This window comes from Chrysoperla carnea, chromosome 4 (genome assembly GCF_905475395.1).
Source record: "Chrysoperla carnea chromosome 4, inChrCarn1.1, whole genome shotgun sequence".
NCBI lineage: Eukaryota > Metazoa > Arthropoda > Insecta > Neuroptera > Chrysopidae > Chrysoperla > Chrysoperla carnea.
The window spans coordinates 53,722,162-53,748,618 of NC_058340.1; the positions used below are offsets into that span (position 1 = coordinate 53,722,162).

The following is a 26,457-nucleotide window of genomic DNA, read 5'->3' on the forward strand; positions in this document are numbered from 1 at the left end:
TCAAATCTGTTAACTAGAATGGTACCATAAATAATAAATAAAGGGTACGTTCTGTGCATAGAATATATTGGTTAATTTAATTACACTTTAAGAATATTCATGTATTTTTTTATATTTTTAATTCATTGTTTACACCGTTATAACAAAGTAAAAAATATAAATACTGTTTAAAAATGCTGTATTTAAGTGTAAAAAAATATTTAAAATACATTATAATTTTGAGATATTTAAACGCAGTTTTTTGGCGCTCTCTGTTGATGACGTATAAGTACGTGATCTGTCAATTTTTGACAGTTCAATGTATAATTTACACTTTAAAAAAACGAATTTGCAACACAGAATTTACACTCGTTATTATTAAGTTTTCTAATAAAAAGTCGTAGAATAGTATAATTTAATGAAATAATAAATGATAAAATGTAAGTAATTAATATCATACAGTATGTCAACCAAAGATATTGTAATAGTAGTCCATCTCTACTATTATTTTATCTATGATGTCAACAAATTTGACAAGCCCGTACTTTGATGTCACGTCCGTATACAAATTTGACTTTCCGTTTTAGATATTTTTAAATGCCTTCACTGAATTTGTACTTTTATTAATTAATTTTAAGTCATTAAAAAGATATTATTTACTGAAATAATGGTTTAGTTGAAATGTCCAGTCATTAAAGTTACGGAAGAAAAATATTTGAACTAAATTTAAATATTCCCTATTTAAGAATTATGACGTCAGCATTTCAAACTACTACCTGATTAAATACTAACAAGTAACTAGTATATTCAGAAAATACTCATAAGCTAAAAAAGAATTCAAAATTTTCCATTTAAAATCTCAGTTTTTTAAGTCACATTGCTCCAAATGATCATCCCTTAATTCTCTCATTTGAACTGTCGTTGATCTCCATTAATATTCATTATAATCGCGATTAAAAACTGGCAGTGCTTAACGAAATGGAAAAGTTATATACTACGATCGTTTGTATTCGTAGCAACTCTATATTTCAAATATTTGATAGTGCACTTTTTCAGTTTGCTTTAACTCTATCTCTTTTTGAAATAACAATTTGAAAATCAAAGATAATCGTAGACAGCAAAAATAAACTTTATTAAATATATGTAAATACATTTCTAAAATGAACAATATAAATGCATATTAATTTGTAATAGAAACTCATTAGTAACAATTAGTGAGTATATTAACACCTATATTATCTACGATCGATATTATGATCGATTTAAAAAGCAAAATTTTAAGTTTGAAACATCTTTATTAAAAATGGGATCTCATATATAAATAAAGCTCGAACGCAATTCAAATTAATCGGAAATTAGTTAGAATGGATCGAAAATACAGTGTCCAATTCATCTTATTCAGATCCGTGTAAAATTTTGAATAGAAATGAATGAGAATCAAACCCATTCAAAATTTTGAATCATAATAAATGGGAATGAATCAGAAAAAAATAATTTTTCTCTTTTTCATTCTCATTCATTTTGATTAATTTTCGATTCCTTTGAATAGAAAATCAATCGACTTTAATAGTAGTAAATTAATAAATATTACATTAATTAAAACGGTGGTCATAATGACTATGCTGGTATCGCTCGGAGGCTTCATCTTCTAAGCGTTCTTTATTAGCCGTTGCAATTCTCCTTTGCTTGTTATCATCGATTTGTTGACATAATTCGTCAAGATATTCTTCATTTTTACGATTCTTTTCATCTTGTTCCATGATTTCTGTATCATCTCTATTAATTTGTGTATCATCTTCAGTTGTTATCTGATCTGTTATGTCCAGCGGTAAATTGGCTTCATCTTCTAACTGTTCACGACTAGCCTTTTCGGTATCCAGTTGTTTATTATATTCTTCACATTGGCGTTTATTTTCGTCGTCTTCGTTTCGTAAAGTAATCTTTCTTTGAATTTGCGTATAATTTTCTTCAGTCTGATTTACAATATTGTATTGTTTTTTGTCTGCAATTTGTTGACTTAATTCTTGAGAATATTGCTCATGTTGTCGTCTCTTTTCATCGTTAAGATTTTGTAAATTATGTTCTCTGTTCATTTGTGAATTGGCTTCTTCTATCTGATTATGAAGTGGTGAATGTGTTAAAGCAGCAAGGTAACGTTGATGTGCATTCAATTCGGGAACATTCTCATTAGATGATTTATCGTTTTGATTTTGTGAATAGATTTGCTGCTCTTTCACAAAAACGTTTATTGGCGTTTCTGGTGCCTTCCATAACTGTTTGTTATCATCATTTTTTTCTTCTAAATTAGATAAATTTAAGCTTCCATAAGTTGAAATGGAAGCTTGTTGTAACGAATTTTGTAATTTTTCAATAGTAGTTTCTCCACTATTATTTAAATTCACTTTCTTTCGATCATCAGTACCATGAGTAGATTGTTTAACGCCTTCTCCAAATTCAAGAAACGAATCTTCATTCACTTTCTCAAAATATTCATCTGGTTTAGAAAAATGATCATCACTTTTCGATAAGTATGTTTGGTACTCTTGTTTTCTTTCACCATCTAATTGATCATGAAATATTTGTCTCTTCTCTGCAGTAATTACATTCTTATGACGTGCATGCCTATCTTGGGTTTCACCAAAACCAAGAAACGAATCTGCATTCACTTTCTCAAAATATTCATCTGGTTTAGAAAAATGATCATCACTTTTCGATAAGTATGTTTGGTACTCTTGTTTTCTTTCATCATCTAATTGATCATGAAATATTTGTCTCTTCTCTGCAGTAATTACATTCTTATGACGTGCATGCCTATCTTGGGTTTCACCAAAACCAAGAAACGAATCTGCATTCACTTTCTCAAAATATTCATCTGGTTTAGAAAATTGAACATCAGTTTTCGATAAATGTGTTTGGTACTCTTGTTTTCTTTCATCAGCTAATTGATCATGAGATATTTGTCTCTTCTCTGCGGTAATTACATTCTTATGACGTTCATGCCTATCTTGGCTTTCACCAAAACCAAGAAATGTATCTGGATTCACATCTTCAAAGTATTCATATGGTTTAGTAAAATTATCATTCTTGTTTGATAAATAATCTATGTAATCTTGTTTCCGTTCATTACTTAATTTTATACGATGATCCTCTGATTCATCGCCAGTTCCTGGATATCCTTCCATGTTATCTTCGTCATTTTTTTCCTGATCGGATTTATCATCATCATCTTCATCTTTCAATCCAAATTTTTCTTTTTCATCAGAAATTGTTTTTTTGTAATCATTTAGTTTTTGTGAGTTAATTTCATTTTCGACAGACATACTTAAATGTTTTAAAAGAAAGTTTTCATAACAAATAATTTACTCAAATACAATGCGTAGTATTCACAAGTTATAATAATATTACGTATTATAATGGATACCAAATATATTAATCGATATCTATTACAGACCAGTAGTATGCACTGCAGTAGTATGCACTTATTGATGCAACAACTAATATAAACTAGTCCAATATGTAGGGGCCAGAACTCTATATACGTAGGGACTCCTCTATATACACAGCGTACTTCTTAATATGTAATTTCAATACATATTACCTCTATAAATCTACAACTATTTTGTATGAACTACAAAGTGTAACAATAAAAATTTTGCTATGTGTTGTGGAGTGGTTTGTTATCCAGAAAATTAACTTTCCACTTTTTATGGCTTCTACTGGCCTTTTTCCTATTAAAAAATTTTCCTTGAATTTAATTAAATTGTAAAGTGTGTATAGAGTTCATGCGAGTGTTTCATTTTTGTTTGTATGATTCATTATTTTAAGTGTACCCACATCTTAAAAATGCACCCACTTTTATTTACTATATTGATTGATTTTTCTAGAACAATAAATTTTAATAACAATTCATCTTATTATTCTACGCAATTCATGCATGGAATACTGAGTTGACTCATTTAAGAAAAATACTCCCATATAGGTTCCAGTCCAAGTACTTTAACTTAATTTAACTATGTTATAACTATGAGTTTTTTAACATTCTTAGAGTATTTAGTCATTTTTTCACACAATTGCTTTACAAATCCTTTTTATAATCCCTTGAATACTATATTGAAGGTCAAAGAAAAATTATTGGGTATAAAGTGAGATACCTCAAAAATATCTTTAATTTGATCTCGACCTTCAGAATGAAATGAAATTAATTAAAATCATTACTCTATATTTGGTTTTTTCAAACTCAACATATGACAAAAAATGAATACTTCGCGAATGGTGTCGCTTATTTCACTATCGCTATATAAATTTAATTTTCACTTACCAATTTCTTTCAAGTTCTGTGCTGGAGCGGTATAATTTAATTACAATTTAAGAATTATGACATCATTGCAAAACTATACATAAGCAAATACATAATAAAAAAATCTACATAAGCAAAAAAAAACAAAATTTGAAAATTTATATAATAAAATCACAGCTTTTTTAATTATTTATTTATTTTTTGAAAAGAAACACATCTGCCACAAATGATCACCCCTTCTTTCTCATTCGAATTGCCGTTGATCTTCATTAATATTCGTTATAATCGTGATTAAACACTGGAAGTGCTAAACGGAATGAAAAGGTTATCATCACTACGTTCGTCAAATGTTCGTAGCATTAAATATGAAATATTAGTAATAAAAAGTTTCAGGCCATTAAAAAACAAACCAAATTATGTTCATATATGACTTTTTTATTTTTCAAACAAATTACAATAACAGCAATAAAATCACAGACGACAGCAATTGAGAAAAGAGTATTTTTTACATATTCAACAGGACAATTACATGTGATAATATAAAATTTATATCAACAACAATTAAAGCTGAACTGAACACTAATAAATTTCACTATTTTTATAGAAGAGCCGGCCATAGTAAAGACGAGTTACATAATAGACTGTAGTTATCGGATGCGACTTTTAAAAAACGTTTTTAAAATAGGTGATAACGAGTTAAAATGCCTATTGTCTTAGAGTTTTAATACCTATTATCTTAAAATTCTCTAATGGTGAAAAAATAAAGAGAATTGTAGTAAATTTTATTTTCTACAACTTACTATAAAAATTTTAATTAATATTAATCGAGGTATTCTCAGAATTAAAACTGATAATTAGCAAAACCCTTGTTAATGATATGTCGGATCTAAAAACTGATAAGGAACTTTTTCTTAAAATTTCAACCTTTATATCGCTCTGCTCTTTTAATACGATATTATATATTCAACTATTGTACGAATGAAATTGTACTTCACTACCTTCTAATTAAAATAAAAATTTAAAGTTTTACTAAATTTATGTTGATATAATTTAGGAGTCCTATAGGATTGGAAGCTCGTTAAGGAATCCAAAGAAAAATACATTTCTATAATGAGCTCGAAATTTTGTAAGCTGTGTATTGAACATATTACGTTCACAGTGTGTCTTTAAGGAATTGAAAAATTAAGATTTAATTTATTTAGTCTCAGGAAACCAAAGTATCTACTACAGTCGGCTCTTAGGCTATTATAGTTATTTAACAACAAAATATTCCACATTTTAAAAGATAATAAATAACAAGGTCCATTGTGTAGTACGTCAGAATGAAATAACTATTGCATAAAATTACATTATTCAAACTTATGGTTGTATTAAATCAAAGAAAAATAGTGTTGCTACAAATGTAGTGCTATTTTATTTTATTATTACATTTTTAACAAATCATACGACAAATAAACACAGTATGTATATTATTTACAAAACATATATTTTAATCATTGTTATTGTCAAAGACTTGTTCACTTAGTTTAGAATGCAACACTTGGTCATTTAGGTTTAAAGCTCAGCCAATCTATTATTCTTTGATCTAATTTACTGATTATACTAAAAACTCTTATTTCATACCACCATAAGTAATATGCACTCATAAAATCTCAAATAAAAAAATTGTTCACCTATTAAGGTCACCCTATTAAGATGTTTTATTACTTTAGGGAAGTAATTATTTGAACATTACATTATTAATAAAACCTACCATCCTTTTCAACTGCATTGTTGTCAGTTTCAACCGAGCACGGCTAATGTACACAATCCCAATAAAGAATGTGAGCAGTGTTACCGGATTTCCCGTTTAAAACGGTAATTCTGTATCTACCGTGTTGATCATTATTCCGTTTTTTCTCGTAATCGACCTTCTTTTATTATTTAGGTGGTGCATTTATAATAATGAATAATCATGCTAAGTCACTACCTTTCGCACCTCGACAGATATTTTGAATTGAATTGAACAATTTTTGTAATTTTATATAACATTAATTTTGCGAGTTATGAATTTTTAAATTCGGTAAATATTGGAATTTAAGTAAAAATACAGAATCTACCGTATTTTGAATGTGAATGTGAGCTTATCGTAGGCAATATTCTTTGTTATGGAAACCACAGACTCAATCGAAAGGGGCGCTTGTCACAGTCCTCCCTTATATCAGTGAAGAGGATTGGAATCATAAGCTTTAAAAGCCCGAAATCCAATTTAACAGGGAAAATGGTAGGTTTGTGTATCCACTGAAACTCCTAATCTTAAATATCTGAGCTTCTCTAAGCAGATCGAAGACATATTTTGGAAAAATTGTCATATGCTGATCAAAAGAAATCGTTCTTTATCCTAGGTCCAGAAATAACTGTTCCAAACACTTCTCATCTATAGTGTAAGGACACTAAAGACAACTCTGAGCAAAAAAGAAACAAATTAATCGCTAAACAGAGATTATCTGTATGTTTAAAAGCTCAGATCGTTGGGGAGCATGTAATTAAGTCAGTGTATGATCGAGACAATTGTTATTTTCGATTTATGAAACATTGCCAAATCTGAAACAGGCTTTTTTTTTGCTTCTAACGTGTGAGTGAATAATATAATTATGCAAAATTTATTCATTTTCTAACGTAATTTATTATATAACAATTGAATAATTTTTACATTTATGAGTAATTGACCGGATATTGATTATTAAATTTCCGATGAAGAAATGTTGGATGATATCTATGATATTTTACTTATTCGTTTTAATCTATTGTATCTTTTATAAGCTTTTGTTGTTGTTCTCCACAGTTGCAGGAGCTTGCGATTTTACCTGCTGTGTTAACAACTTAAACATTAAACTATCTAATGATATATTTCGAAATTTTGAACGTACAATACACAAATTTTTGAACGATTTTGTGTGTACATTCATGCATTCAAATATGAAGTAAATTGTATTACTTTTGGTAATAATTTATTTAAAACAAAATTCCCTTGCTTTATAATTTTTGTATTTTGCTTACTTAGCAAACGAAAAAAGTTACAGATAAATTTGGATTTTTTATCTAAGTAATCCCACACATCTGTTAATTTATAGGAGAAAATTTGAATTAAAACTTTCAGCGGGATAGTTTTTTAAGTCTTTTTTTTATGGAATGTAGAATTCAATTAGTATTAATTTTAAAATATATTCAACAATTAATAACAAGAAAAAGCAATAATTTTTTAATAAATTTTTTTATAAATAATGGTTGTTTATTGTCGATAGAAGCGCTCAGTTTGTTTACTGAAAAACTTAACACCCAGTATCGACCAGTTCCGCCACTCCTGAGAGATATTATACTTTATTTTTATTGGAACTTATCATAATTTTGAGCTAATCAGATACTTCTAGATAAATCGTTTTCGTAAAAAGCTTTTAAAAAAAACGCATTAAAATTTGATCTTTTGTAAGAGGCAACAGATAGACCAGTAAACGTATTGAATTCTTGATTAGCATATTTCATGACTTTTCTCGATTGTAAATAAAATTATTTAGAATTTTGTAAGTTTTCATTGCAATTCGATATAGTTAATTAAAAAATTTTCGACAAGTAATTTTGCATGACAACCACTCAAAAGCTTACAGTTTGTAAATTTGGCCAATTGTTTTACAAAATTCATCATTTTATTTATTTGGTAAGATAAATTAATGAAATAAGTAACTAACTGTATAAATAAATATTATATTTAGTTATTAAGACCATTGGCTTTAAACTCTATTCGTGAATATAATATGTACCAATGTAAAATAATGAATTTCTTCTATTTTTTCAATCAAAATAAATTTCTAGAAAAAATACATTTGTTTTCTCTTCATAATCCAAAAAAGGTTCATAATCCATACTTTCGATTTAACAGAAGGTATATGTTTCAATTTTTCTGTAATTTTTCTTTGATCAAAAAGGTTTATTGAGAGATACGGTATATTAAGATAATATAAAGACATTACTCTCTCAAATTTCATCTCTCATCAAATTTTTAGATTTTATTTTAAACATACTTGCATAGGGATCGGCTCCAGTCTTGAAATCAAGTTTTAAGCAGTAAGCTAATTTTTAAGTCCATGTTGTTAAAAAATTTAACTTCACCAAAGAATTCACTAAAATGTTGTATCTAAAAACTTTTTTGTCAATCTTCAATTTTAAAGTATGAGATTGATATTCCAGTCAATTGCTGAAAATTTTAAACCCTGATTCTATAATTAAGTTTGGGATTTCTTTTTCCTATTAAATTAAATTTTTTTTATTAAAAAACGTGCCTAAAGAAGTTTTACTTCAAAAATATAAATTTCTTTGTTGTTTTTTCATTGCATATCCGTATATAATTCCAGCTTTTTGTCAAAAACTTTTGCGAATGCTATAAAATATGCGAATATTCGTCACATCACTAACGTAGATATTTATATCCAAATACGGAAAAAATCTTACAACACTGAATGGATTACAAGTAAAAAAAACATTCAAAAAAAGAAAAATTACAGAAATTATAATAACTTTTATATTGAGCTAGCTAATGGATAATGAATCTTCGATAGATATTTATAAATTTTTCAATAAATTTCACTAAATATTTCCCTAAAGGTATTATATATATATATTTCAAAAAAATATACATGTAGATTAAAAAAAATAGATATAATTTTTTTTTTTTAATTGTACTATATCTTTTAAATAATAACATTTTAAAAAATATCTATTTAGCACAAAGCCAGCTTTTTTTGCTAAAACTATCTAGATAAATGCTTTCTTCCACATACATTTAAAAACAAAAACAAACTCAATAATTTAATATAGTTATAAACACCCGGTATATATTGTATTAAATAGGAATAACGTTAAAATTAAAATAACAACAACAAAAAATTAACACTATTAAAATTGCGACAATCTTTTCGATTATCTAATTTCAATTTTACTATTAACTAACGCATTTAAATTTATTTTGATACGCTTTATACGAGATTCCGTTATGAATTTTTGGTATTTAAATTTGTAACAAATATTAATTATTAATTTTATTTTAATTTCGGTGCAATTAAACCAACTAACATATCAAAACTGTTTCCATCAGGATGAACACTAAATATTTCTCCATTCGATGATACTTCTATGTATCCGTAATTATCAATACCAATTACTTTTGCTGCCCGAGATTGGCCTGATTCTGATAAAACTGTAACTTCAGCATTTCTGTAAAATATAAAAAAATATATTGAACTGATCTAAGTAATTAATTTATTTATTCAATAAATTTTACATCCGGATTAAGTTTCACAATCAATCAGCGGCATCATTACAACTCGTCTTTTTCAATTATCAAATTGGTAATCGTTTTGGTGTTTATGTTATTGAGATTCTATTTCGGTGTTGGTGAATTGTTTGACCTTTATATAACAAGAATATTCTACTATCAGAATAAAATTTGGCTTTTGTAACCATTTATAATCTAAACTCAGAGACTAAAAAATATGTACAAAAGTTCGTATTGATCAATAATTTTAAAGTTTGTAGTCTCTTTTAATCTGTGAGGAGTAATACCATGCAATCAACTGACTTCAACTCTCTAAGGATCCGCTTGCCTACTGACTTACTGAGATATAATTCTGTTGGTAGTCTATAATGGACGAGAACGGTTCGAGGTATGATTTCAGATAGAGGGTCAGCAAGAAGGATTCAATCCTCGAACAATTGAATCGTTCAAGACGTCAAACATTTGTACTCTCCTACCTTAAGTTCCTACGGATATCAATACCTATTTAGTATTTTGATCATGAGTTATCCAAGAGTTAAACTAACTATAAGATCCAATCCCTACCCCTGATATTATTATATTACTGATAATATGCCTGTTTGAGCGATTTTTCGCTATTATTTCTTGAGGCTATATCTTGAAAACAAAATATTTCTTGAGTTATGTTTATAAACATAAGCCACCAATTGAACAAATTACAAAACATCTTAAATCGTATAAAATAATCCACAAAATACATTTACAACTTACAAAAATTTAATTACCGGAAAATTTAAAAAAATAATTATAAAAATTGTTGTTGGTATTCTCTTTGTAGGAAAGATAAACAAGCACATTCCAAATTGACATAAAAAATTGATTAACAATTTAAAAGAAATTTAAACTATGAAAAAAGCCACAAAAAACAGAAAAAAAAAGAAAAGCAAAACATTTGTACTTACTCATGTAACCAATAACTATAATATAATTCATATAAATGAGCAATACCGCTAGGTGTCATTGATAAATCATAAAGTCTTTCAAATTCGTTGAAGATATGTGCAAGAAAAACTTCTAAATCTAATTCAGGTAATTTACCACCATTATTTTCATTGTAGGATCTTATTAATTGATTTATGGAAATTGTGGGATATGCATTATTTAAATTTACACCAATACCTAAACAAAAAATATTATCAATCATTACATCATTATTCCCGAAAGAATTTATTTTTTAGATAAAAAAAAATTCACGGAAAAGGGAATCAAGTATTTCCCGGTCGAATATCTCTCTTCCCCTTCTGAGTAAAACATTTTTCTTCCTAAAAATTGGTTAATATAAAATTCTTCTCATAAGGATATATATTCCTTCAACTTCATTCAAAGTAAATAGAATTAATAACGGTATGCCCAAAGACGCCTAACTTAAAACCGTACTTCTTTTGTTATATCAACGAAATCTTGAAAGATCCTCTTAGTCAACCAAAAAAGTTAGTTTCTAGTTGTTTTTTAAATCCCTATTTTGAAAACTATTGTATAAGTTATTGGAAATAAAAAATAAATTCACTCAAAACTTAACTCCTATTGTCTTTATTGAAGCAATTGGATTATAAATGTGCCGCAGAAGACCAAAAAGCATTTTTCACTTGGAAAACTTAAATACTCTAAATATTCTAAATGCTTATCTTATTTCTGTATCTTCAAAAACTTTACTTGTATAAACAGGTAAACCATTTAAAAATATAAATTCAGATCTCCTGTTAAAACGGTAGGTCTACCGAATTTTGATTAGGTCTCCCGTAATACCTTTTTTTGTTCTTAACCTACCGTTTTTTATTAATTAGATGGCGTAATTATATAATAATGACGAATCATGTAAAGCCACTACCTTTCGCGGCTCGGAGAATATTAATTTTTAATTTTTGAATTTTTATTTCGGTATTTAAAATGAATTTGAATTATGAATATATAAATTCGCTAAAAATTCGAATTTAAGTAAAAATACAACTACCGTATTTTTACCGAATCTACCGTTTTTTAAAGGTACTATCTACTGTTTTTTATTCAAAATGGTCTGTAGATATGGCAACACTATAATAAACCTCATCATAAATAAATTTTTAGGAAAGAAGTATTTAAATCGAAAATGTTTATAGTTTTTAATCATACCACTATTTTAATATATTGTCAAAATTGACTTGATCGCTTTTTATAATCAAGTAAAATATGTTCAGAAAATCTCAATCAACATCATTTTTGTAAAAACCCCTATATTGATTTAAAAGCGGTATATAATAATTTTTAATTCTTACCAATATTACAAACAATAGTTGAAGTATTTGCTACACTAGTAACAATGACACCACCGATTTTTATTGATTTATTAGCAAAAATATCATTTGGCCATTTTAAATTTAAATCTAAACTCTACAAATCAAATATTTTAATTATAAGCAAGATGATTTTATAAATTGGTAACATTCGTAAAATGTTTATTCAATTTTTAACATTTAACGGTTTCTATAGCCTAGAGCCTAAGTTAATTCAATAATTATGATTGAAAAAAAAGTTTTAGAATAATAAAACATCATAAAGTTGTCAATAAAAAAGTTTTCATAGAGGTTACCAGTAAAAGTTAATTGAGCAAAAATAAAAAAAAGTAAAATAGTTTCGAATTTGAAAACTTGAATTTTTAAGTACGTACCTACATCATACCCAAAAAAAAGAATTGCAGGATTTGAGCAAATAGAAAGAAACGAAACAAACGTCGCATCCTCATATGTTAAGTGGTTATAATATATTGTGATAGAAAAAGCTATTAAAAATATCATGTATGAGGGACTTTGACTTATATAAAGTACACAAAAATTTACTAAGATAGGCTCGTAAACAATTGAATAAACAGATTTTATAAAATATTACTTCAAATAATATTAATGAAACATACTTCATATCCAGGAATAGATTTTAAAGCATTCACAATTACAACAGAACTTAAAATTTGTACTAATGGAGCTCGTTGTCCTAAAATACTTTGCATTGGAATATGTAATTGTAACGAAAACATAGCACAACCATCGGGGCTTAACCAATTATTACCACTACGACCTTAAATTGAAATTTTATTTATTTATAATCCTTTTCGTGTTGGTTTAATTTTTTCACAAAAGTTTTGAAAATACCTTGTCCGTTAACCTGCCTTCTAGCAACAACTGCCATTCCATGTTCTAATTTTACACCGGAAAATACATTCATTGTACTATCTATAATTTCACAATATAAAACAAGACGTCCGATTTTACTGGTTTCTAAATTCTATAAATTAATTTATAGAATTATTAAAATTATAAGCTCGACTTTCAATATTTAGTACAGTTACTTGGTGAGATTATAACGAACTAATTCTATATCAGTTTTAGATAGTTTAGGAGATGTAAAATTTAAATAGGGAATATTAATGAAATTTAAATTTGGTTCAAATTTTTATTTTCCGTAACTTTAATGGCTGGACATTTCAACTAAACCATTATTTAAGTAATTAATATCTTTTTAATTACTTAAAATTAATTAATAAAAGTACAAATTCAGTGAGGGCATTTACAATTTTTTAAAACGGAAATTCAAATTTTTATACGGACGTGACATCAAAATACGGGCATGTCAAATTTGTTGACATACTGTATGATATTAATTACTCACATTTTATATGGTATTTCATTAAATTATACTATTCTACGGCTTTTTATTAGAAAACTTAATAATAATGAGTGTAAATTCATTTTTTTAAAGTCTAAATTATACATTGAACTGTCACCAATTGACAGATCACGTACTTATACTTCATCAACAGAGAGCGCCAAAAAACTGCGTTTAAATATCTCAAAATTATAATGTATTTTAAATATTTTTTTACACTTAAATATAACATTTTTAAGCAGTATTTATATTTTTTACTTTGTTATAACGGTGTAAACAATGAATTAAAAATATAAAAAAAATACATGAATATTCCCTATTACGCAACCAATTTTGATATTCTGAAATCTCTTTTATTCTTTTAGGGTACAAATTCATCTATTTCTTTTAAACCTTGAAGTTGAAATCAAACCGTTATAGAATTAGTTGATGTAATTTTTGACACCAAATGGACTGTATTATATAGTAAAAATAATAAAAATAATATTTACCTCAAAATATTTTAATGTAGAAAATGTTTCTGGACAGGAATGTACTAAAATTGGTAAGAATGTTGAACTTGCTACATTTGGTTCAACGCCTTTACCACAAAATTGTAATTTTAGATTAGCAGTTTTATAAATATTATCGGTAATACCAGAAGCCAACCGTGACAGCATTGCTAATTTCAACTTTAAAATAAATCAAAAAATGAAAAAAATACGAAAATACTTTAATGGAAAATGATAAAGAAAAGATAAAAGTTCCAACAAATAAAAAAATGGATATAAAAACTTATTTGCTTGCATCTTTGATTACAGCTGGTAAATATGAACATTTGGCTTTTTTCAAAAATGATAAATCAAAAAAAATCAAGACGAACCTCATGACTTCCTAAAAAGTATGCTGGTTTATATATTGGCGATGTATCCTCAATTGTTGGACAATCTAAGCCAAGATGTTTTTCTAAAATATGCCGAATTATATCTAATCTAGCAACATCACTTTCCGTTAAAGCTGGATATATTTTTTCATCAGATTCATATTGGGACGGTTCAAGTTCTAAATGAACCTAAAAGAAAAAATTTATTAGAAAATGTTATCTAGCTTCGAAAAATTACGGGAAGGTTGGATTTTTCTATGTAACTCTCGTAAACAGCCTCTTAGCAACCACTTTTATCGAAATATGTTAGAAGTCAAATTTGTAGCTTGTAGCTAAATTGTTGGGAACATTTTTTAGGTTTAATAGAAAAACTAAAGAAAGCTATATATCAAAATCCAGTTTTCCCGAAATTTTTAAATCTATATAATTTATTTTAGATAAATGAAAGTAAATTACTTGTGAAAATACGGCAATACCACCAGATTTAGGATCGGTTGCTAAAATTAAACTAGGTGTGTGCCATGTGTCTTCTGCACCTAAAACTTTTACTTCCAATTTATGACTTTCATTTGAACTATTTTTTACCTCGATTATCGATGGTGTTGGACATCTAAAAGATTGAGAATAAAACTTCAGTATTAAAAAAATCTGAAGTTTATTTTTAGTTTAATTGAATTATACCTATTGCTATTTGGCGAAACCTCTTCACTGCTGTCTTTTGAAAACAACTTCCTTCCAGGTGAAGGTTGATAGCAGAAAATATGATGTATCATTCGTACACGATGCCAGCGATCATAGGAAAAACGAACTAATTCCCTTTCTCGTACCTTATAAAAAAGAAAAAGCATTATTAAGGAATTGATTATTCGTTTCTGTGGCATAATAATCATACCGAAAAGAGCATTTAATAGACATTCTCTACAATAAAATTTAATTATGTTCTTACAAGACAGACATTTTGACCGGACAAACAAAAATTAAATATGTGTAATTCATGGAAACGTAGAGGAGTTTCGCTTGATAAAAAAATAAAATAATTTTAAATATTCAAAGGAGAAGATTTTATTTGTTTAAACTAAATTTTGCATGTGTTGTTTGACGTGATATTTTATAGAGGAAATACGGAGTGAGTTTAGAATTTTTTCTTTCGTTGGTCACAAAAAAAAAAAAAAACTTAAGGCGGTATTGACGATTACAGTTAACTACTTTATCTTTTTTTAAATTTTTTTCAAAAGATGGCAGTTCCGTTAGTTAAGAGAGAAAAATAAGATTTTTTTTACTGTACCGTTTAAAAGATATAATTAATTAAAGCTATGCAAAATTACATGAACTCTTATGAGTGTCTCTGTTCAATAACGCTGGAAACTAATGATTTGTGAAAAATTGGCACAAATGATCTCTAAAAAAAACTTTTCAATTGATAGAACGATCCCCGATAACGAAATCGGATTCATAAATGACATTTGTCTCAAATATACATTGAAAAAAAATTCTAAACGATTTATACCGTACAGTTTTGCTTTATTTAATTTTACTATTACAATTAGTTTCTGTCTTTGTTGGTAATCGAAAATATTAAAACGCATAGTGCGCCCAAATTTGAATTTAAAAAAAATTCCTTAGATTATGTATAACGCGTTTATGAATGGTATCATAATTAAATGCCATCAGATATTAATAAATATGAATAATAAATATTATATGTTTTATTTTATTAATAATCAAAATAATATATAAATTAAAATTACGTTGCTTTTTGTAGAAAAAAAGTGAAATTTTGAGGTTATGAATTTAAACAGTTTTGACAGTTAAATTTTAGTCAACTGAGTTTTTTAAAATGTTTTTATGATTTTGTACCATTAGTTATAAAAAAAAAAAAAAAAAAAAAAAAAAAAAAACAATTCAAACGTGATTGCTGATTTAACTAAACTGTTTCCCTTTTCGATACTGCTATACTACTTAACTTAAGGAGGGTGACTCGCCAGTAATAGAAAAAAATAAATTAGTAGTTAATGCTCTGAATTTTTAGTATGTTATAGTTAACGAAATGTATTATTGTATAAAACAAAAATTTGGGTATCTTATCGATCAATTAAGAGAGGAATTAATTAATTAAAAATACACTAAATAACATAACCTGTTATGAGGATGGTTATCATGAAGGTTATAAAGAAGGAGAACGATCGCTACGTGTTAAAGCATTAGCGCGTCTGTCCCTGAAAATTTGTAAAATTTATAGTTCATTTTTCAGCCACTAGCCGCGCTGTCATCATTAAGTAGTATCTACGAAGTTAGCTGTTTATGAGTACAAGTAAATGAAGTTAGTTGCATAATGTACAAATTGATATATCATTTCAAATTAGCGCACAACAGCCCGCTTTTATTGATACAACTTAGCGATCGCAGCGCCTCACTTATTTTATCCATATTTCGGGGACAATATTTTCTATAGCGATCGTTCTCCTTCTTTATAACCTTCATGATGGTTATGTTATTTAGTGTATTTTTAATTAAGAATTACTCTCTTAATTGATCGACAAGGTACCCAAATTTTTGTTTTATATAATAATATATTTCGTGAACTATAACATACTAAAAATTCGGATCCTTATCTACTAATTTATTTTTTCTATTATTGCCGAGGGAACTTCCTTAAGTCAAAAAAAGTTGGAGAAAAATTTTAGTTTTATGAACGAGATAGCGAATGTTTAGGGAACATGGTTTATATAACATACCTCAGCTGTAGTAAATGTTGGAAGAACAGTATTAATAAAATCAGAACATAAACAAAGTATTCGACCACCAGACAGTAAATAATCCAACATCTGTGATCCCAATCGGTTGGCAACCGCTCCACAAACTACTAATAATGTAGCTTTTGAGCCCCACCATACATTACTTGGACTTAAACTATATACACTATATCTGAAAAACAAATTTAAATAATTAATTCCAATTCACTAAAATTATATAACTCGTAAATACTTTTACTTTTCTTTATGCAGCACAGTTGTCATTAATTTCGTAACACTCTCGCGTTCTACGGCACTTTCAGCATAAATTAAAACATTTGGCGGTTTTACTGAGGATGAATCTATCGATTTACTGCTACAGTTTTTAATCGGTTCACTATGTTTTGGAATATCTGATTGGAATGTTTTCGTTTGATCACCGGGTATATCCGATTCCGATTTTGAAACACCATTACCATTTAATATCGGATAATCGATTTTCGTACTATTTATCATTGGTGTAGATTTTGATTCACTTGTTTGAATTGATAAATTTTCTAATGGATTTTCAATAACATTGACTTTATCTTTAACATCTTCAACAGCTTCAGATTTTTTTTCTTTGAATCGTTTTTTTAATGCACCCGCAACAGATGTCTTTTTCGATGATTTTTCGGGTAATTTTTCAGATACTTTATTTTGACATTTACGAAACAAGGATAAATTCGTGTTGTTTGTACTTGGATTACGACTTTCTGTTATGATTAAATCGGATGATTTTTGTTTAGTTAATTTTGTTGGTTTCTCATCGTACTCGGCTGAAGATTGTGTTTGTGTATTATTCAATATTTTTGTATCAGATTCAACGGTTTCGTCTGACGTTTTAACAGTAGGTGTTGTAGTTTCGAATGAATTCATTTCAGATGATATTATGGATCCAGTTGATGTTAATGGTGCCACATTATGAATGATTTCAGTTTCAATTTCTTTACTAGTATGAGTGGCGGTTGAAGGTATATTTGATGTTTTTGATGAATCTTTTTTTGAACTTTTACTACGATCTGTATGCTTATCTGTTCTTTTATGTGGTAATAATTTTTTATGGTGCCGTAATAAATCGTCACGTTGCCTGAAAATGTTTTTATTTCAGTTATATCATAATTATTATTATGTACTATATTTTTAAAATGAAAATAAAGAAGTTTTATTACGAAAGTTTACAAATTCTTGAACCATATTCGTAATTTTTAGACGAAGGCCTACTTTTACTTCAAAATTTATTAAAATTTGAGCATTCGTTGCTTTATTTAAATAATATACATATTTAAATAATATCTTAATATGAAGAACAAAAGTTTGTACCCCTCCTTGGATGATTTTTGTGCACGGGCCTCAAAGTGATGCATACACTTCTTGAGGGTAAAGTTTTTGAAAATTGACAAACGGTTCACGAGTGCATTTTCATTTTACAAGGCTTTGATTTAGACAATGACAACAAGTAAAAATTAGAACACATGAATACTTACTTATATTTTACATGCGAACATAAATTTTTTAACTGCATAACATGTGTATTCCATTGTTTAGGAATTAATTTTTGAATCCATTCCATTCCTAATGTAACATCTTTTGGACGGCATTCGTAAACTTTTCCCGATAAAGACACAGCTAATTGAAAAGATAATACAATAATTAAACATTTTTCCGATAATAATTAGAGCCTATAACTATTTTCAACTTACTTTCGATGCGTAATAATTGTAAATGATTATTGATTGCAATTGTTTTTGACATAAACGCAGCGGATAAACTTGTAAATAATTGCATATCGGTTCGTATGATTAATGCCATTATCGAATCAACTTTCCATGCAATTGGTATTCCAAAATGTTCAATCTAAATTTAAAAAAAAGAAAAGAAAGAGAGATATAACAAATAGTTCACCATTTATGGTAGTAATTTACGAATAAACGATAATAGATTTTATTTTAATCGATTTTTGATATACTTTTATGGATGAGCGGTAAAAAATGCTGGCTTTTTAAAAATTTTATTTAACGCATAACTTTCGGCTAACTGAAGATTGATATACTGAGCAACAAAGAAATTCTGTCAACTCAAGTACGTAACTAACCATAGGTCCCAAAAGAAACAACAATAGTCTCCTCCCTCAATTCTGCAAATTCTTTAATTTTCCTATAGATATAAATCATGTCTTGAAAAGATGCCAATCGACAACATGCTGTTTTTTGTCCCGGGCTCTCTCCACGGGTCAAATTTCGGACTATGATTCTATGACAGCTAATTAATTAATAAGCCACATAACCACACTGACCTAAACTGGAAGAACCTAAAATCATCTATTACAAGGAAAGAACACTATCAAAATTTGATAGTGATATTAGCAATTTTACGCGATTTTCTTTGAAATTTATAATTTTATGAGTATTTTATAGAAGAATAATTTACTTAAGCAGGAATTTATTGGTGTAGTGTCTAAGAATCTTATATAGTGTGTCCCCGGATAGAGGTAACTATACTTGTAAATTTCCTTATTTTGCATTTTAAGAAAAAAAGTCATTCTTTATAAGAAATTTTGCTTATTCTGAAAAGTATGTAGGTATATTTAAAACTTCTTAATAATGTACAGGGTAGCCAAAAGTTTGGAATCACTATTTTTATTTTTGGTAAACTACCCTTTTTTTATAAGTTGGCGAAATGTTACTAAGAAAAGTTACTCGCAATTAACAATTATGACTCTTTACAAAATATCAAGAAGATCCGTGTACTTTAATAAAAATAAAACTATTAAATTTAATAATATAACAATTAACGTGTACCTACTATCCGAGAGTGTAATTTTTTGTGGACTAGTTTAGAAAATTAAAAAGAAAATTTATTTTCTCGGATTAACATTCAATAAGAATGGAATTGTCAAAGTTGGAAAGATCTTCTTGATATTTTGTATAGAGTCATAATTGTTAATTTCGAGTAACTTTTTTTAGTAACATTTTGTCAACTTTTAAAAACGAAGGGTAGTTTACAAAAAAAAAAAAATAGTGATACCAAATTTTTAGCTACCCTATACATTAATTATTTAGAAGTTTTAAATATTCCTACATACTTTTCATAATAAGCAAAACTTCTTATACAGAATGACTTTTTTTCTCAAAATGCAAAATAAGAAAATTTACAAGTATAGTTACCTCTATCCGGGGACATACTGTATATTATTTCTTTAATGTTAGTTAGTTAGGAAATAGTGAAAAAAAAGGAACATAAATATGTAGTACGGCCGAACTATCAGAAATGAATTACTTTACTCACCCTAATGGAATGAATTTCATCAATATTCGACGATGGCTCGAGCGAAGCGTGTAAGAGTATATTTATATTTTTAATACTGTCTGCATTTGGAAAGTCGTCTTCAATTATTTCAAACGGAAATGTTGAATATCCCTTTGTAAAACCAATCCAAACTGATAAATCAATACGTTTCTAGAACAAGATTTGATAAAATAATAAAACTAGCTTGGTTTAGGTACATCGATCGCGAACAAAAATAATTACAAAATTTTCATATATGATTCATTCAATGAATTTTCTAATTTCTAGTCGTTCGTACAAAGGCACGAACTGATATTCTATAGATTTTTTTCTGTATTTTCTGGTTATGAAATGAAGTTAAAATCCATCATGGAATCGGGAAAAAAAGATAAAAAACCAGCGATGCACAAGAAGATGAATGAAGATAAATTTTCATGTGTCGGTTGAAACTTTAGGTAGTAAAAACAAAATTTCGATATCTTTTTAGTTCTGAGAAGTTTATTGAAAGATTATCTGATTATAATCAGCTCTTAAATACACTGGTTTTCCATAGTCATAGAGCATAAGTTAGCTTTCCCTATTAAGAATTTCGTTCTGGTAAGGGACGGAAGATATTAGATGACGAATGAAGATATTAGATGACCTTTTTTTATTTAGTAGCATAGCCTGAGTAACATCTGTCTTCCATTCAATTGTCAGCGTGGTGATGCTCGTATACCTGCCTCGTTTCAAAGGTCTCATACTCTACAAAATACTGTTAGTCGTAAGTATTGAGAGAGGTGGTGAATTTTCGGAGTACCTGAAAGACCAGACAACTGTAAAAATTCATGTGCAGGGTCGAAAAAATTATACTCGATAGAGTAGCATTGATGCTGTAAAAAGACAGCGCCAAGAAGAAGAAGAAGCTGGTTCATCAAAATTAAGTCCTCATATTTTTACTCGTATAACGGTTCAAAAATGTATTACGAAAAAAATAATTTGTTCAATTCTTTGAACCGCTATATCACGAAAATGGCAGTACTTATGAAAAAATGTGTAGAGACACTTTTGGTAGAGAATCGGATTATCTATAATTTTTGTCTGAACTATTTTTGCTGTGAAACTCATCGTTTTGCTGAAAAACGCGAAAAGCTTATTTTTGCAAACTGCCCCCCTCAATAAAATTTTTTGCACAAGGGGGATTGATGGGGACTTTTCACAATTCATTTATAATAATAGTATTCTGAACATTCATACCAATTTTTAGCTCTATGGGAATTTTTGTAACCTTACTTATATTTTATGGACTAATTTGACTGTATAATTAAAGAGCGTAGATTACCACTTATTCAATGAAAAATATTTTCCCCTCCATGTAGTATTTTAAATGGTCTCTTAAAATGAAAAACAAAGATGAAACGATAACTATCTTACAAGTACTATAAACTACCTGCTCCTCATACATTTTTTACATAATAATGAATGACCTAGTAAGAAGATAAATTATTCATTTTTTACGTAATCTTTTATAAATTCTATATAATTACATAACTAGCCGAATAATGATCACATTAAATGTTTATTTACCTCTGGAACAACTGTACAACATTTAGAATCACCTTCGTAACATAAAAGGTCACCTAATTTTTGATTATCCGTGAACGCACTATCATAAGTACCACGATAAAGTACAATTCCTTTTGTGATAGGCGGCGCAGTTGATACAATATCTGTTGATGTTTTACTACAACTTGGTGCTTCTTTAAAAAATGTTTCATGTGTTGGAACATTACATATTGCTAAATATTGACATAATTTATTACGCATTCGTTCCAAACGATACCATTGCATACAGGTGGCTGCCATATAATATAATGTCAATATCATTTTGAGTGTTTTTATGCGTGCCAAAGTTTTTTACAGATTATCAAATGAAAAGCATATCTGGTAAATAATACATTGAGGTCAATTTATTAACATACATTTATTTATTTTTTTTGAATTTTTCTTAATTAAAATTACCTTTATTTTTAATAAAATTTATTGAATAATAACTGTTGAAATGTTTTTTAAGAATATTGTCATTGGTTTTACAAAATTTTTATTCACATTGTCGCTTTTATTGCATTAAAATTGCAATCAAAAATTTTAATGTTGAATTCTTCTTATCATATTATTGAATATTGATAAATTAAATATCAGTGATGCCAACTGATATTTGAAAGAAATGACAACTTGTTTATTTCATTTTAGTTTATTATTTTATTTATCTTTTAATCTATTATTTAAACTATTGTAATCGTATCAGAGAAAAAATGGTTCAACTTTGAGTTTTGAAGTTTTACGTTTTAATTGTTAGTTCATGGAAAAATACACTATAAAGGCTAACAAGCTGGAGGTTGATTGGGTACGAAGTGTTAGAAAGCAATAGATTTAGAATGTTCGGGTACTTGATAAATGAAAATTAATATATTTCAGCACCCGGCGCTGAATTTTTGAACGCCGCGTTCTACTGCTGGTATTAGTTAGGTTTATAATACATTCAAATGTAATACATCATAGATGGCCCCCCGGTGGTTACCATTTAGTAGTTTCCGGGACACGCTATGGTACTTTTGACACTACCTATTACAAATTCAGGCTGTATTGGCTCAAATTTAACTACACTTCATTCATCATAATTAGTCCCGTAGCTCCAGAGACCACCCCCCTATATTCAAAGGAGAGGAAACATTTGCTAAGAAATTTTATCTCTGTATAATATTTGTGTCGATAAACCATTTGAAATATATGGGTAGTTTAGGATGCCTTTATTATATATCTTACGTTATAGCGATCAAATCAAATATTGCTAACGCGTTGGGACATGTTACCTTTACAAAAAACAAAGAACTTTTGCTTAAAATAATTTATTTTATCTATGATCGACAGTTAAGAACAACTTTTCCTACCCATTTTGCGTGAGTTAAAAAGTTTCATTACCGCACGTATTTTCATTACTCCACACATTTTCAACAAATCAAATCAGCCAAATCACTAAAAATAAAATTGGTATAAAATATACATAATAATTTTAGAAATAATACATTTTTGCAAGTCTTGAATTTGATCAAAATGTGTCAAAATGTCTTCAACAATGTGAATAGTAGAATAATAAACTTTCGTGAAATCAAAAAAATTAAATGAGTTTTTTACTGTTGCTTTGCGACTTGGGTTCTTGCGTTAACCATAGATGAAATTGGCGTTAACATACGAACTACGAACCATGCTACGAACTGTCAAAAACAGAACTGTCATTTAAAATTTTGCGCGATGCGGCATTATATTTCATGCCTTATAATGATAAATTAATTTATTACTTTATCTTTTAACATAATCATTTTTTTAAACCGAATTTTTTAAAATTACTTCTAATTAATATATATGCTTCTATTTGAATTAGAAATTCTAATCGAAACATCAAATCAGTTAGGTTTAGAAGTCTCAACGCCGCGAGCCTTTAAATTTTATTGAGACAACATAAACTTATTATTACCAGAGTATCTCGAATTCTGTATTCAAATCCTTACGAATTTGAAGATTTATAAACTGTTTAATGTTTTTTTGTGAAGACCAAAGTAAAAATTGGAATCAGTTTGAGGTTATAATTGGGCTATACGTGTAAATTGCTATCACGTTTTCTCGTTTAAAGTAAATAATTTAATATTATTTTATTACGCCTGATAACAAAATATCCTGAAAGAAAGCCCTAGTCCTATGGTATATATACAAGGAATTATTTACTTTACCCTTGATTAATTGTAATTGGGTTCGGATAATTACAGTAATTAAAAAATTCTATTGTTAGATAAAATATTATCTAGCCAAGTTTATGAATACTATAAAATAGCATAAAACAAGATGTTTTTAGGGATAACTTTTGTACTAATTACTTTAACAATAATTATTTTAATTATAAAGCATTTCGTTTATGTTGGACGTTTAAAAACTTTAGAAAACAAACATGTAGTAATTACGGGAGGTTCTAGTGGTATTGGAAAGGGTGTGGCAATTGAATGTGCAAAACGAGGAGCTCACGTTACAATAATAGCACGTAATGTTATCAAATTACAAGAAGCTGTTAATGAGATTAAAAATTTTGTTAAAAATAAAGAAGTTCAGAAAATTAAGTACGAATCAGCCGATGTTACCAACCATGCTGATATTACTGAGAAAATTCAAAGTATCGATGATAATGAGCCAATTTATATGTTTGTTAATTGTGCCGGCATGGCTTTATTCGCTGCTTTAGAAAATATGTCAATTACTGATATCGATACTGTGGTCAATTTGAATTTATATGGTACTGTGTATCCAACAAGAGCAGTTTTACCTCTTTTGAAGTCGAGGCAAGATGGTATTATTGTAATTACTTCTTCACAAGGTGGATTATTAGGTGTATACGGTGGTGGCGCATATAGTACTAGTAAATATGCACTTCGTGGTTTAGCCGAAGTTTTATATTTTGAAACAAAATCACATAATATATCTGTAACATTAGCATTGCCAGCGGATACAGATACACCTGGTTTTGAAAATGAGGAAAAGACTAAGCCAATAGAAACAAGACTTATTTCCGAGGAAGGTGGTTTACTTAAACCGAATGATGTTGGCACGCAGATTGTTATTGATGCTTTGGTAAGATAATCATTTTATAATTAATCTAAGTAAGTGATCATTTTAAGACTTGTTGGACTAAAACAAACTGTGACTAACCAAAATAGCTCGCTTTTTTACGATCGACGCTTTATTTAAACAGTTCCATACTTGAGTAACCAATTAATTTTTTCTTAAAGAAAAAATAATTAAGTACTTATTGTTAAGAGAGTGCGTAGTTAACAGCCAATAGAAAGTAGGCACAATGATACCCTGCCTCTTCCCCCTGAGTGAGACTCATCCCACTCGGTTATACTCCATCCCTTTTAAAATATTCCTATATCCATGGTGCGTAGAAACGAGCAATATCGAGTTGATCCGAGTCAACTTCGAAATTTCAAAGGTAGTTAAGTAAACGCTCATAATTTAAAATTTTGAAGTTATTTTCAAATTTGACTCAATCCGTTATTACTCGTTTCTACATCGGCCATATTAGCATCCATTAATGCTCATTAATCATTAAAAACGGCATTTCACGACATTTTACTTAGGTCAACTTATAATTATTTGAGATTTTTACAGAAAAAATCCATTTGACTTCGTTCGGTTAATCGCGTGCCCCTCAGATTAATGATAAGCATTCACAGAACGTTTTCAATACCTTGAATAATGTACCGTATCTAATTTTTTTTTTAAACTTTGGTGATGGTGAATTTTTATTTAAAAAATTTGTAATTTTTGTGTATTTTTTATAGCGTTCCCGATTTTACAGTTATTGTGTAAATCCTGCAACATTTTGTTTATCAATGTCTGCTGCTGGAATGAGTCCACCATCTGGATATGGTGAATTAATTTTACAAATCTTATTGTTAGGCCCACTTCGTTTAATCGGATTCTTTTATATAAAATCATTTGAACGAATCATTGAAAAATGTAAAATGCAACAAGATAAAGAGAAAAAATTATTATAAATAGGATTAAATTTTTTTATATTAAAAAGCACAAATTTTTAATGTTAAGATATATTATGAATAGACTTAGCTAAATAATGCAATTGAAATAGACTTTAAACTTCTAATAACAAATTTTAAATTGTTCTGAAAAGGCCTTTATTAACCATCTTATAAGAATTTAAGAAATTGATGATGTTTAACAGCATTTAGCAGAAAGTGTTCAATAGAAGAATATTTCGTCTCTCTCAATATGAGTTTTTTAGTAGAATTTCTTTTGCTATTGGAACATGGTTGTCAGGATTACGCATTCTGGTTGCACAAAATAGCATTACTTTAACCTGCGTTTTGCCGTAATGTTAATTCATGAAACAAACCAATTACGCAGGCTTGAATGACATGGGGGTGAAAATGGAAAGTAGAAAAGCTGGAGAAATAGAGAAGTTCAAGTAAGTATATAATTTTTTGGTCAAAGGACCTCCATACGATAAAAAAACCGCAAGTAGATTTAAAAAGACTGAGTCTGATTATACAGAGTGGGTATATTTTTAATCTATAATGGCTCATAGCTCGTTTTGTAGGTAACGAATCGAAAAATAACTCGAACAAAAAAGCTGCAGATTTTTATGAGGGGCATCATGTTCTGATATCAGATTGAAATTAGTTCTTCGGGTTACTTTAATAGCCAATTTTGATCCTAAACGGTAAGAGTT

The 26,457-nt window shown here is 28.1% G+C and overlaps 2 protein-coding genes across 2 annotated transcripts; one reads left to right on the forward strand and one right to left on the reverse strand.

Annotated features, from left to right (window-relative positions):
* Positions 1 to 9,264: 9,264 nt before the first annotated feature.
* On the reverse strand, positions 9,265 to 22,227 carry LOC123298076 (biotin--protein ligase). Its single transcript, XM_044879973.1, has 16 exons — positions 22,182 to 22,227; positions 21,747 to 22,103; positions 20,181 to 20,351; positions 18,596 to 18,749; positions 18,380 to 18,521; positions 17,113 to 17,982; positions 16,857 to 17,046; positions 14,803 to 14,948; positions 14,578 to 14,731; positions 14,122 to 14,310; positions 13,751 to 13,930; positions 12,746 to 12,878; positions 12,511 to 12,671; positions 11,876 to 11,990; positions 10,526 to 10,742; positions 9,265 to 9,523 (listed from the first exon to the last, which is right to left on the reverse strand). The coding sequence occupies exons 2-16, from the start codon at positions 22,044 to 22,046 to the stop codon at positions 9,349 to 9,351; spliced, it is 3,297 nt and encodes a 1,098-aa protein (XP_044735908.1). The 5' UTR covers positions 22,047 to 22,103; positions 22,182 to 22,227; the 3' UTR covers positions 9,265 to 9,348.
* A 1,411-nt stretch (positions 22,228 to 23,638) lies between these two features.
* Positions 23,639 to 26,457, forward strand: LOC123298091 (3-ketodihydrosphingosine reductase). The gene is made up of 2 exons (XM_044879994.1): positions 23,639 to 24,836; positions 25,550 to 26,457. The coding sequence occupies exons 1-2, from the start codon at positions 24,060 to 24,062 to the stop codon at positions 25,763 to 25,765; spliced, it is 993 nt and encodes a 330-aa protein (XP_044735929.1). The 5' UTR covers positions 23,639 to 24,059; the 3' UTR covers positions 25,766 to 26,457.